General features: G+C 40.5%; 1 protein-coding gene across 1 annotated transcript; it reads left to right on the top strand.

Moving 5' to 3' along the window:
• Positions 1-799: 799 nt before the first annotated feature.
• On the top strand, positions 800-11201 carry LOC306754020 (neutrophil collagenase; the record flags this gene model as incomplete). Its single annotated transcript, XM_079237932.1, has 10 exons — positions 800-931; positions 3544-3794; positions 4904-5052; positions 5124-5249; positions 8486-8647; positions 9243-9372; positions 9484-9620; positions 9754-9913; positions 10571-10701; positions 11062-11201. 10 exons carry the CDS (start codon positions 800-802, stop codon positions 11199-11201), a joined length of 1518 nt encoding a protein of 505 aa, XP_079094058.1.
• Positions 11202-12630: the final 1429 nt, after the last annotated feature.

Genomic DNA, 12630 nt, shown 5'->3' with positions numbered 1-12630 from the left:
CATCATCATCATCATCATCATCATGACAAACTCAGTAGGATCACAATAACTGAAATGTCTGACAGAGCAGTTGCTTTCAATAATAGTTTATGAGACGCTTTCTGTGGCCCAGTTATTAGTCTGCTCCCTCCAGGTCCATCTTTTGGGCTTTTTGGTCACAGCATCCTGTTGATGACTATAATCTCATATCGTGCAGGAAGAAATGTTGTGCATGTTATTGTGGAGCTTTGAGATGCAATAAAAGGACTCGCAGTAGTTCCTTCTCATATCAGCTGATACATTCTGTATTTATGTTTGATGAACGTGATTCCATGTATGTTTTCATACGAGTGAGAGATGAAAGGAGTTGTTTGCTGCAGAGTAGACAGTTCTGTATTACCTAAGCATGTTTTATTTAATCTTGGTCTCATCTGGTGGTTATTTTAAACCAAACATCCCTTGTGCATATTGGGTTTGTCGTCATTGTCCAACTCCAAACCTGCAGGTTCCCGGGTCAGTCACCAAGGTTAACGATGTTATGTTCTTCCTCCTGAAACTGAAGAGCAAACCCGTTCCTGAGAGTTTGGGTCCAGTTAGGACTGTTTCCTGCTCTGAGAGGCTTTATGAAAAGAGGGGGCCTGGGATGTCTTTGAAGAGACATTAAAGAAGACACTGCTTTGCATGGAGCCACCTTGCTGGTCTTGTTGGGACAGGAGCACTCACACATAATTAACAGGTGGTCCCCAGTGCAGCTGCATCAGTAGCAGCAGGTCTCAGAGACGGGCTGACTCGCTGGGACTCCTTCCTGTCCAACGCGAAGATGCTCTGGCTGAGTCTTCTAACTCTCATTACGAACGGCCAGACTCTTGTCGCGGCCCTGCCTCTACGAAGCCCAGCCCGGCCCGCAGGACGCCACGCTGGACCGTCTGAGGCTGACCAGAAGTTTGCAGAGGTACTCATCAGTTTAGACATTATTTATGGGAGAGTTATAGCCTCCTGACCTTGACCTGAGTGGAGCTGAGCTCAGTCGTGTTATCCAGCTAAGTGCTGGATTTGTCTAAAAGCTTCTTAAACGACGTCTTTGTTGGTTCACTGATAAGATCTGTGTTATTTCTATAAAAGGCAGAATATCCTTTTCCACTGGTCCACAAATATATTTCTGTGTTTATGTGGCGATATACGTTAACATTTAACAGAAAAGTTGAAAGAAAGAAATTGAAACTATTTAATTCGTGACTTACATAAAGAGGTATACTTATTTTGCTTTTTCTTGTTGGTTTGTCACAGTATTTCTTTATTTTTTACTAAAATGTATATTCATTAAATCTTTGTGAAAGTGCCCATATAAAGTAGGAAAAACTCATACTGCCATACAATAGTTAATTGGAGTAAATCCAGTTAAAATTGAGCACTAAAATAAGAACCACATATTACTTCTGCATCTTAATGTCTCGTTAAACATGCATCTTTGTATTGGATGTGTCTACATCTGTGCACTGTGTTTAACCCTCTAACATCTCCAGTAAGCAGTTCATGGGGCTCTTTAGGATGACAAAATAACAAGAAAGGTTTTGATATATGGGAACTTAAAAAGATAATTTCACTGAAGTTCAGTGTGATGCATGATAACGTGTCTGCCGTGCACTCGGCTCCACTATGGACTCCACTAATGACTCATTTCTCAAAAAGGCAGCCGGCTGTTATCTTGTGTGACAGGGACAGAAGTCCGGAGATAAAAGCGGTCGTAGTATGTGAGCAGCCACAGCCACCCACAGAACCACCCGCCAAGTCACATATATTGATGGTAGCTATTAATATCACCTTGAAGTTAAATCTGTTTAGTCATCTTCTGATAAATCCTAATCATGGCTTTATTCATTGAAATCCCACATTTTTATCTTTTTCATATTTTCAGTCAAATGTTGAATCATATTTTGAGTAAATTGTATTTCTAGATGCTGTTTCAAAGCATTCCCCACACTTCCAGGAGTCCTTTATAGACCTGGCTTTGGAAATTCAACACATTATGAATACCGACACAAATGTTCCCCTATATGTTTCCACTACATTTTGTGAAATCAAAAAAAGGTCAAATATGCTTGTGCATTTCTAAAATAAGGTATCATATGACGACGGCCAATGCTAGTTCTTTAAAAAGAAAATTCACCACCTTTTATGTGGATGTCCGATCAGTGTCTGATCAGGGCCTACATGTACCAGGATGCATTGCTGCCGGTCGTATCCTCTTGCACAGCTAATACACTTGCAGCCTCGGTCCTGTCTCCGCTCTCGCTCCAATAGATACTGAATATCTGAGTCAACATTCTCTGACCTCATATTTTAGGATGCAATAGTTTGAAATAATAGCAAAGAGAACACTATTTTGTCTGAACATGGTATCAGCTTTCAACAGAAGGATTCATCAGTGTGTGGACGGATACTGGTGTCATTCACGTCACATTAGAGGTGATGCAGTAAAGATCTTGCCATGGAGAAGTGTACACATATAGAGAATCAGTGACGCTAAGTCAGAGACTATAGTGTCTGGAGGCCAGCCACAGAAACATACCATTACATGACATGCTTACTTATTGTACGTTTAAAATTACAGTACAGCAACATTGGTACTATCATTAAAGGTTTGAGAAAATGTTTGGAATGTTTACTGTGAAGGCGATAAGATAATGTAAGGACATTTAAAGTGCTTTACGTAACACATAAAGGCACATGTGTAAAAATATAAGGAAATATATGACAGAAACACAAGGAAATATAAAATAGCATCAAAATAAGCTCTAATACAACAAGACTAATCAAACCGTAGAATACATTTTACAGCGCATTGCAAGATAAACAAATAGACCCAACTTCATTTCAATGTATATTTCATAAAATATAGTGTCAAACAGAAGCAGATCTCTGTCGTATGCCTACAGATTGTAAAGCCCTCCGAGGCAAATTAGTAATTTGTGATTTTGGGCGATACAAAATAAACTGAATTAAATTGAATCTCAAGTTTCACAGGAGTCTCTATGTTTAGTTCAGAATCTGGGGACAGAAAGCAAACATGAGGGATCTGACAAACAGGAAGTTTGAATCCAGGTCCCAGAGAGGACTCAGCAGCAGACTCTGGATCAGCTGCAGGCTGTCTGATCCGAGGCCTGTGAAGACAGCGTTACAGTAGTCTAGCCGGGTCTACTTTTCTAAACACTGGAGGGACATAAGTCCTTTAATACTTGATCAATTCCGAAAGAGATATTTGGCTGTTTTTTTTAATATTGATGTTTAAATGTAGGTGCATGACATCACCAGGATCTGTGGACTTAAACATTAGTCATTTTAGGAGTGGTTGAATATTTGTTTTACTCATTAGCTAGCGTGACATTTAGCATGTGTTTGTTTTTCTCTGCTTCATAGATGGACTGTCAAACCCTGTTTTTTAAAACATTCAATTAGACACAGTGTCTTTGATTTGATTGGTGTCCATCTTCTCAGCATATATTCATCACCTTGTAGTTGACTGCAGCAATGCACCCTTTCGCACACCTGAATTGTCTTTTTCAGGAATATCTTCGGCTTTTCTATGGCTACAAGTCAGAGAGACAGAAGAGGACTGCAGACTCGGAGGTAAATGCTGATTGGACGACAGGACTCTGTGATGAGGTCCGGAGGATGCAGCGCTTCTTTGGTTTGCCTCCGACTGGAGAGCTGACCAACGGCACTCTGGCAGTTATGAAGAGGCCCCGCTGTGGTCTGTCAGACGTGGAGCCATTCGGAGGGACAATCCGCTGGAAAAAGCGCTCCCTCAGCTACCGGTGAGGAACTCTACTGAATAGAAAGCACGTCCCATAAATGATTGCAACTATAAAAGGGCATCCCATCATGTGAGGCTTCACTTAGGCCCAGCGGTGCTTTGAGCTAAATGTGAACACAATAACAATGCTAACATCCTAAGGTATTGGCAGGTATAATGTTTACCATGTTCGCCATTTGGGAAGGTTATTTGTATTTCAGGTATGTGGTCATAAAAAAGGTTTTTGACGAATTCCAATACCAATTCATGGCAATCCATCCAATGGTTGTCAACGTTTCACTCAAAACCACAAATGTGCATCTGATGAGCCTGATGTTGGAGGAAAAGTCAGCAAAGAATCTCCAGTCATCATCTGGGGACAGCCCAGTCGCCGGGAAGAAATCTTAACGTTGTTTATTCCCACAAACCACCGATACTATGAGTGATTTTTGCACTGGTCAGAAAAAGTGTTGCATTATGAGCAACAGGCAGGACTTGTTGAAGTCGTATATCAAGCGGCCGTTATTCAAAGTTAGGTTCTACGACATGTATGTGGTATAGGAAAGACTATGAAAGTGAGAAAGTTCACTATGGCCTGGTTTTCCCCCTTGAGACCTCTGTGAGGTCCCATTTAAAACCCAAAATAAACGCTGACTTTATGCTTGTTACGTTTCATGAAGTGTCAGATATTCCGTTAAGAGCATGTATGTATGTCCGCTAGCTATGTTATTATTTTAACCCGAATAACAGTCTTTTTTCTAACCTTAACTAAGCAGTTTTGTTGTCTAAACCTAACATATTGTTTCACAACATTAACCATGCGGCGTTATTGCAAGCGAGTTGATATGAAATGTATTTATGAACTTTTTATTCAGAAACGTCGACATTCAACATATCTCGTGGTTTGCGGAATTGTACAATGGCAACGTGTTTGCTGGCGACTGGGTTGCTTTGGACCACGGATGTCTGTAGAACGTTTCATTGCAATCCATCCAATAGTTCTGCCCTTCTCCATGTAACAGCCAATCCAAAGTTGTGTTTGTTGAAGCCAAAAAGCACTAAATGTGTCACATTAGTAAAGATGAATGAAATGAGATGAAGTAGTGGTAGAATTCTGTCTTCTATCCTCAGGATCGCTGGCTACAACCTCACCATCCCAACCTCAAAGGTTCATAAAATCCTCAGGGCGGCGTGGAAGCTCTGGTCCAACGTCACACCCATGAAATTTCGGAAGCGCAGCAGGAACGAGGCTGACATCGTCGTCTCCTTCCACAGCGGCGGTGAGCTTTACAGTGACACGCGGCGTAAAGGATTGAGCGGATATAATGGTGAACTGCATTCTCTGTTGCAGACCATGAAGACGGCGCACCTTTTGATGGCACAGGAGGAATCCTGGCTCACGCCTTCCTGCCTGGCTTTGGTATCGGTGGAGACGTGCACTTTGATGCCGATGAGGACTGGAGCTTCAACTCTACTGGTACTAAAGTTAGACATTTCAATAAAAAAACATCTGCCAAAAACAAAAGCGCAATCCTCTTCCTGTTTCAGTTGCACAATGGTTGAAGCACTTCCTTTGTACCTGAAATGGAGCCTTCGTGTTCCCAAGAGATTGTACCTGGAGGCAGGTAGAATTGCATAGTGAGGCGAAGCTGATGGGAACCAATATAAACATATAGCGTCATTATTCTACAGCCATTGTGCAATCAACATTTACAAGTTCAAGCAAATAATGCAAACATTATATGTTCAGAGCACGTCTTTGATTGAGGAATTGCTTCCATGTGGATCTAAACATGAGTCGGTGACAGATGTTAAGAGACAAGTTGCCACAGATGTTAGGTGATAAGTTGCTGCATGTGTTAGGTGACAAGTTGCCACAGATGTTAGTTGACAAGTTGCTGCATGTGTTAGGTGACAAGTTGTCACAGATGTTAGGTGACAAGTTGTCACAGATGTTAGGTGACAAGTTGCTACATATGTTAGGTGACAAGTTGCCGTATATGTTAGGTGGCAAGTTGCTACAGATGTTAGGTGACAAGTTGCCGTATATGTTAGGTGACAAATTGCTACAGATGTTAGGTGACAAGTTGCTACAGATGTTACGTGACAAGTTGCTACAGATGTTACGTGACAAGTTGCTACAGATGTTAGGTGACAAGTTGCTACAGATGTTAGGTGACAAGTTGCTACATATGTTAGGTGACAAGTTGCCACAGATGTTAGGTGACAAGTTGCTACATATGTTAGGTGACAAGTTGCTACAGATGTTAGGTGACAAGTTGCTACAGATGTTAGGTGACAAGTTGCTACAGATGTTACATGACAAGTTGCTACAGATGTTAGGTGACAAGTTGCCGTATATGTTAGGTGGCAAGTTGCTACAGATGTTAGGTGACAAGTTGCCGTATATGTTAGGTGACAAATTGCTACAGATGTTAGGTGACAAGTTGCTACAGATGTTACGTGACAAGTTGCTACAGATGTTACGTGACAAGTTGCTACAGATGTTAGGTGACAAGTTGCTACAGATGTTAGGTGACAAGTTGCTACATATGTTAGGTGACAAGTTGCCACAGATGTTAGGTGACAAGTTGCTACATATGTTAGGTGACAAGTTGCTACAGATGTTAGGTGACAAGTTGCTACAGATGTTAGGTGACAAGTTGCTACAGATGTTACATGACAAGTTGCTACAGATGTTAGGTGACAAGTTGCTACAGATGTTAGGTGACAAGTTGCCGTACATGTTAGGTGACAAATTGCTACAGATGTTAGGTGACAAATTGCTACAGATGTTAGGTGACAAGTTGCTACAGATGTTAGGTGACAAGTTGCTACAGATTTTACGTGACAAGTTGCTACAGATGTTACGTGACAAGTTGCTACAGATGTTAGGTGACAAGTTGCTACATATGTTAGGTGACAAGTTGCTACAGATGTTAGGTGACAAGTTGCTACAGATGTTAGGTGACAAGTTGCTACATATGTTAGGTGACAAGTTGCCACAGATGTTAGGTGACAAGTTGCTACATATGTTAGGTGACAAGTTGCTACAAATGTTACGTGACAAGTTGCTACAGATGTTAGGTGACAAATTGCCACAGATGTTAGGTGACAAATTGCCGCAGATGTTAGGTGACAAGTTGCTACAGATGTTAGGTGACAAGTTGCCGCAGATGTTAGGTGACAAGTTGCTACAGATGTTAGGTGACAAGTTGCCGCAGATGTTAGGTGACAAGTTGCTACAGATGTTAGGTGACAAATTGCCGCAGATGTTAGGTGACAAGTTGCCGCAGATGTTAGGTGACAAGTTGCCGCAGATGTTAGGTGACAAGTTGCTACAGATGTTAGGTGACAAATTGCCGCAGATGTTAGGTGACAAGTTGCTACAGATGTTAGGTGACAAGTTGCCGCAGATGTTAGGTGACAAGTTGCTACAGATGTTAGGTGACAAGTTGCTACAGATGTTAGGTGACAAGTTGCTACAGATGTTAGGTGACAAGTTGCTACAGATGTTACTTGACAAGTTGCTACAGATGTTAGGTGACAAGTTGCTACAGATGTTACGTAACAAGTGGCCACAGATGTTAGGTGACAAGTTGCTACAGATGTTAGGTGACAAGTTGCTACAGATATTAGGTGACAAGTTGCAAATGTTAGGTGATAAGTGGCCACAGATGTTAGGTGACAAGTTGCTACAGATGTTAGGTGACAAGTTGCTACAGATGTTAGGTGACAAGTTGCTACAGATGTTAGGTGACAAGTTGCCGCAGATGTTAGGTGACAAGTTGCTACAGATGTTAGGTGACAAATTGCCGCAGATGTTAGGTGACAAGTTGCTACAGATGTTAGGTGACAAGTTGCTACAGATGTTAGGTGACAAATTGCCGCAGATGTTAGGTGACAAGTTGCCGCAGATGTTAGGTGACAAGTTGCTACAGATGTTAGGTGACAAATTGCCACAGATGTTAGGTGACAAGTTGCTGCAGATGTTAGGTGACAAGTTGCTACAGATGTTAGGTGACAAGTTGCTACAGATGTTAGGTGACAAATTGCCGCAGATGTTAGGTGACAAGTTGCTACAGATGTTAGGTGACAAGTTGCTACAGATGTTAGGTGACAAGTTGCTACAGATGTTAGGTGACAAGTTGCTACAGATGTTAGGTGACAAGTTGCTACAGATGTTAGGTGACAAATTGCCGCAGATGTTAGGTGACAAGTTGCTACAGATGTTAGGTGACAAGTTGCTACAGATGTTAGGTGACAAGTTGCTACAGATGTTAGGTGACAAGTTGCCGTATATGTTCGGTGGCAAGTTGCTACAGATGTTAGGTGACAAGTTGCTACAGATGTTAAGTGACAAGTTGCTACAGATGTTAGGTGACAAATTGCTACAGATGTTAGGTGACAAGTTGCTACAGATGTTAGGTGACAAATTGCTACAGATGTTAGGTGACAAGTTGCTACAGATGTTAGGTGACAAATTGCTACAGATGTTAGGTGACAAGTTGCTACAGATGTTAGGTGACGAATTGCCACAGATGTTAGGTGACAGGTCTGAGTCTAAAAGAAGACTTCAGGTTGATTTGCAGCACAACCGGCCTGACTGATTCTTTTTCAAGAGATCCTTTTTCTCTCGCTGACATTCATGCAAACAGTTTTTGCAGCTTTCCTGAGCCGTAATCCCTCACAAGGCTTGTGTTCCTGCTCCAGGCTTCAACCTGTTTGCTGTAGCAGTCCATGAGTTTGGCCATGCACTGGGCCTGTCCCACTCATCTGATCCCGGCGCCGTCATGTTCCCAGCATACAACTTTGCCCCCAATTATGAAATTCAGCTCTCCTTCAGGGATGTGAAAGACATCCAACGTCTGTATGGTGAGTTCAGCTGAATCATCATTTCACTGCTTGGAGTCAGAAAGTTTGCCTCTTCTTTTTCAATGCAGACAAATAGAAAACGTAATACGTGTCAAACACTCTGACTCTATTGTGAGATGTTGTAAAACATGCTCGATTTCCTTTGCTTTCAACCTGAAAAGTGTATTCAATTGAATACACACTTGTGTATTGAATATATTTTAGTTTACATGCACGCGGTTACACGTGGAAGCAATAAAGGGAACCAGCCCCCAAAGCGTACAACCAGAACTTCATCTTTTTAATGTTTCATTATTATTCTCTTAAAATGTGTGTCTTATAACCACAGACACAGCTTCATTTTCAAATCTAAGGCTTTATCTTTTTTTAATCTTCTGGCATATTTTCACTTAATTTTGTTGAATTTCTGTCAATGCCTGGCTGAGCGTTTTTTCATCTAAGTGGTTTCAACTATTTTCAATCGAAAAAAAAAAAGTACATAATATAATTGCATAATGGTTTGAACAGAAAATACTGAGCTGTGGACATTTCACAGCTCAGGTTCGTTTGTTTCTGTCAACGCGGCACTTGAACTGTTAACTTTTCTTGCCTGCAGGTATCAGTTCCAATTTCGCTTCACTATCTTCAAAAAAACCTCCTCCAAGAACACCGGACAAATGTGATCCAGATTTGTCCTTTGATGCTGTAACAGAATTACAACAGGAGGTCCTGTTTTTTAAAGACAGGTACGTGAACTGTCATGTATCTCCATCCCGACTTGCTTCTCACCTGGAGCCTCATTGGTTGCTGGATCAAATAATAATTTAAACGTTTGAGATAACGTTATGCCTTTTCAGATTTGTGTGGCGCAAACATCCTCAGTTTGATGAAACAAGAATCACCCTGAGTAGCAACCTGTGGCCCGACAGTGTACCTCCCAACTTGGATGCTGCCTATCAGAATGTGGAGAAGAATGTCAATTTGTTTTTCAAAGGTAAATTAAAGTAATATCTCAAAAGAACACCTTGGGGTGAGCACTATGCACTTTAATTGACTTTTCAAATGAAAAAAGCAGTATACCCGAATGGAAATATGAAAATATAGTGTATCAGTATATGTTTTGTTAGGTCATCAATACTGGGCGCTGAGGCAGTTAAGACTTGAGGAAGGTCTTCCAAGAAACATATCGGACTTTGGCTTCCCCTCTGGAATAAAATCAGTAGATGCTGCTCTTCACTTCAGAAGTGAGCGCTACACGGTGTTCTTCACGGGACACGAATGCTGGAGGTATTTAAGATCCTGTACAGTTTCCCAAAGCTACTTCCTAAGCTAACCACCTGCCGGCTGCACCCTTGGATGTTCCATGAGTCTGGAATGATGCACGGCTATCAGTAATTTGGGTAAAAAAAGATCTGAGTGATTAGAATGAGGCAGGGTCTAAAAAAAACAAAGAACTAACTAACTAACTAACTAACTAGCTAAAGGCAGACTGGACATCGGCTTGATGATATTTACTGACCTATTTTATCTTGTATAACCAAATGTTATAATCTCATTTCATGCATGTAACCAAAAAGCCATTCTAAAAGCCAATGACTTTAAGACGAGGGACCTGTAAGTGTGAATATTCTGACTCAACCATTGTTTAACATCATTATGTGCACTATTATAATATATTCCATGTCATTAATGAGCATTAACTATAACCATAATGTCACAGATAATAATTACAAGTACAAGTTGGATGAGGACACTGTGTCTCTTGATGAGCACATTATTGCACTTCCTTAGATTTTGAGGGAATGACAATTTACTAATTTCCTGTGTGAACAATGGCTTTGCTATTTCTCAACCAAAATGTTTTTTTGACTTCTGTAAAATTGTCTTCTAGTGGGAAATGTAGAGACAAAGCTTTCCCACGTTTTCTTTGTGTACGATGTACAGGTACAATGAGCAGCAGATGACGATGGAAGGATCAGCGACGCTTATAGAGCAGCAATGGCCGGGGATTCCAGCTCCCATAGATGCCGCTGTCTTCTCTGAGGGTAGTTACATCGCCTTCCTTTTCATGGAAGGTGCTGCACATTAACCAGCATGCTTAGGGGTTTATTACAGTCCTGCAACAGATACTGGATTTATTTTAGTCAGAGCATTTGATTTATTGACTGCTTTACACCCCGTAAAGAGACATTTAATAAATTGGACAAAAAAGGTTTCGAAGGAGACGTTCATACACCGACTTTTAAGGCTTTTAATGAGATTGTTCTCGGCGGTTAATTAAATCTTATTGCTACAATTTCACAACATGATTGCTGGAAATTAAAATGTCAGACATGCTGGTACTAGTCCAAATCAGATTGAAGCATCACCAAGGGGCACTGAGCTCAAACATGTGCATTTCAGGCATCACAATAATGCATCTTCATTCCTGTCAGGACTCGTTCACTTCTTCAAGGGAAACATCCACTACACATTTGACGTCAACTCCAAACGCGTCGTGTCCACCGGCCCCACTAATGACCTGCTGGAATGCAAGAAGAGTGGCGACAACGAAATCCTGACGGAGAGGAGATAACTGAAGGAGAGGCTTGATGACGCTGGTGCTGTGTGTAGCTGTGTGTTTTAACACAAAGTGCTACGAAGCGCCTGTATTCAGCCATAACCACAACTTACCTAACACCAAACTGGGAAGTGAGGAAAAGTGCAGGGAAGTGGTTAAAAGAGTTACAGTATATATCAGTGTGTATTACTATGTTGTAATAACGGCATTAGTACCTTGTATCAAAGTACGTGAGTTGTGTTTGTTGATGTTTCAAATGTGTTTCTTTCTCATGTCGCTGCTGGATGTGTGTGTGTGTGTTTTTAAGAGTTTGCATGATACCTGCATTTCTTCTAAAGATACTCAAGAAAATATACTATGTATTTATAAATAAATAAATATAAATATATACCAATACTATATAAATGTAGTTCTGCCTTTGCACCACCTTGAAAAGATAAGATATAATAAGATAATCCTTTATGAGTCTTTAATAGAAACTGATCCATTACACATATAAAACGTGAATTTGTGCGTATTTATTGAGACAGAAATTGCAAGGGACACTACTGCTTTTTCTCCATCCACTATTGAGTAACACTGATGTAGAAAATAGTCGTAGTAGTCGTTATTTTCCATCCAGACAGATCTGGATGGAAAATAACCACCTTTTGTTGACTCACACAGCGCCTCCATCAACCATTTCTCTATGTCGTACCACACCCATTAATATGTGAAATAATTCACTTCATCAACTTTAATGTTCTCAATATGAATGATGATTAAACCCAGATGATTGAATTACGTATTGTACTCCCTCACCTGTCAGAACGTTTAAGTTGGAATGGTAAAGAGGGCTTTAGTTCATAATGACACGACTCAGCATGTCTGTGTTTGTTCACACTGTCCTAACAGAAACAACTGAGGAGAGCTCGGAAGTTCAGGACACTCAGAAACACCAGCTCAAAGTACTCAAATAAAAAGTCAAACAAATGCATCAAATGCATTCATGACTTTCAATTCAATTCAGTTTATTTTGTATAGTCCAAAAAATTCAATTTTCTGCTTTTCTGCTGGTAATCACTTTGACTTCGAGGAGTAAAACAAGACGAGAGAAGAAGCTGTTGGCACCTTAATCATCATTCATTTTACATTTAATTACAACATTTAAGTACCTGATGATAAACATATATTTGTATGTTAATGACTACATTACTGATTTCAATCAAATTTGCTGCAAAATGATGAGATGACGCAAGGAAGAAATGATTTGGTTTTTTTTGTGCTTCTTCATCAATTTGCACATTCAGACCTTTATTTATTTCATAGTCGACAACACATGTTATGGTCAGCTTACTTTCTATTACTATTTGAGCCCCATGTGGATTCAGAAACAAAATCTACATTTGTTTAATTATTTTTGCAAAACATATTTTTATAAGATACCCCAACAGAGTCAATTCTA

Source organism: Taurulus bubalis, assembly GCF_910589615.1.
Source record: "Taurulus bubalis genome assembly, chromosome: 2".
NCBI classification, from domain to species: domain Eukaryota; kingdom Metazoa; phylum Chordata; class Actinopteri; order Perciformes; family Cottidae; genus Taurulus; species Taurulus bubalis.
Note: the sequence above shows the minus strand (reverse complement) of the source record. Positions and strands in the feature narration are given on the sequence as shown.